This window comes from Penaeus monodon, chromosome 20 (assembly GCF_015228065.2).
Source record: "Penaeus monodon isolate SGIC_2016 chromosome 20, NSTDA_Pmon_1, whole genome shotgun sequence".
NCBI classification, from domain to species: Eukaryota; Metazoa; Arthropoda; class Malacostraca; order Decapoda; family Penaeidae; genus Penaeus; species Penaeus monodon.
This window is the reverse complement of record NC_051405.1, coordinates 14,940,390-14,940,847: the sequence shown is the minus strand read 5'-3', so window position 1 is coordinate 14,940,847 and position 458 is coordinate 14,940,390. Positions and strand designations below refer to the sequence as shown.

Genomic DNA, 458 nt, shown 5'->3' with positions numbered 1-458 from the left:
TTGTATAAGAAATATATATATTTTTTCTTTTTATATACTTATATACAAACGGCACAAATACGATAAATACAAAAAAGAGAAAAAAAAAGTTGTTTTATAGTTTACTTAGATATAGAATTATATTCACAAACGGCACAAATAAGGTAAATACAGAATGAAAACAAAAATCAATCTCTTTAGCTTTCGAATTAGCTTCCCAAGCTCCGCGTGTCTCCCGCAGGTGAACCAACGCAACGCCAAGCTGTTCAACAACGTGGGTCACGCCCTCGAGTCCCAGGGGCGGTTCGCCGAGGCCCTCAAGTACTTCCAGGCGGCCGTGACGGTGCAGGAGGACGACATCGGCGCGCACATCAACGTGGGCCGCACCTACAACAACCTCAAGCAGTACTCGGAGGCGGAACAGGCGTACCTCAAGGTGGGCCTCGGCGGCGGGGGGACGGGGGGGGGGTTATTTATTG

The 458-nt window shown here is 46.9% G+C and overlaps 1 protein-coding gene across 1 annotated transcript in view; it reads left to right on the top strand.

Moving 5' to 3' along the window:
- Positions 1-458, top strand: part of LOC119585654 (protein O-mannosyl-transferase Tmtc3-like) — a gene marked incomplete at both ends in the record, with an annotated part of 116,247 nt that overhangs the window by 104,163 nt on the left and 11,626 nt on the right. Inside the window, 1 exon segment of the mRNA XM_037934330.1 lies at positions 221-415. Coding sequence (XP_037790258.1) covers positions 221-415 — 195 coding nt within the window.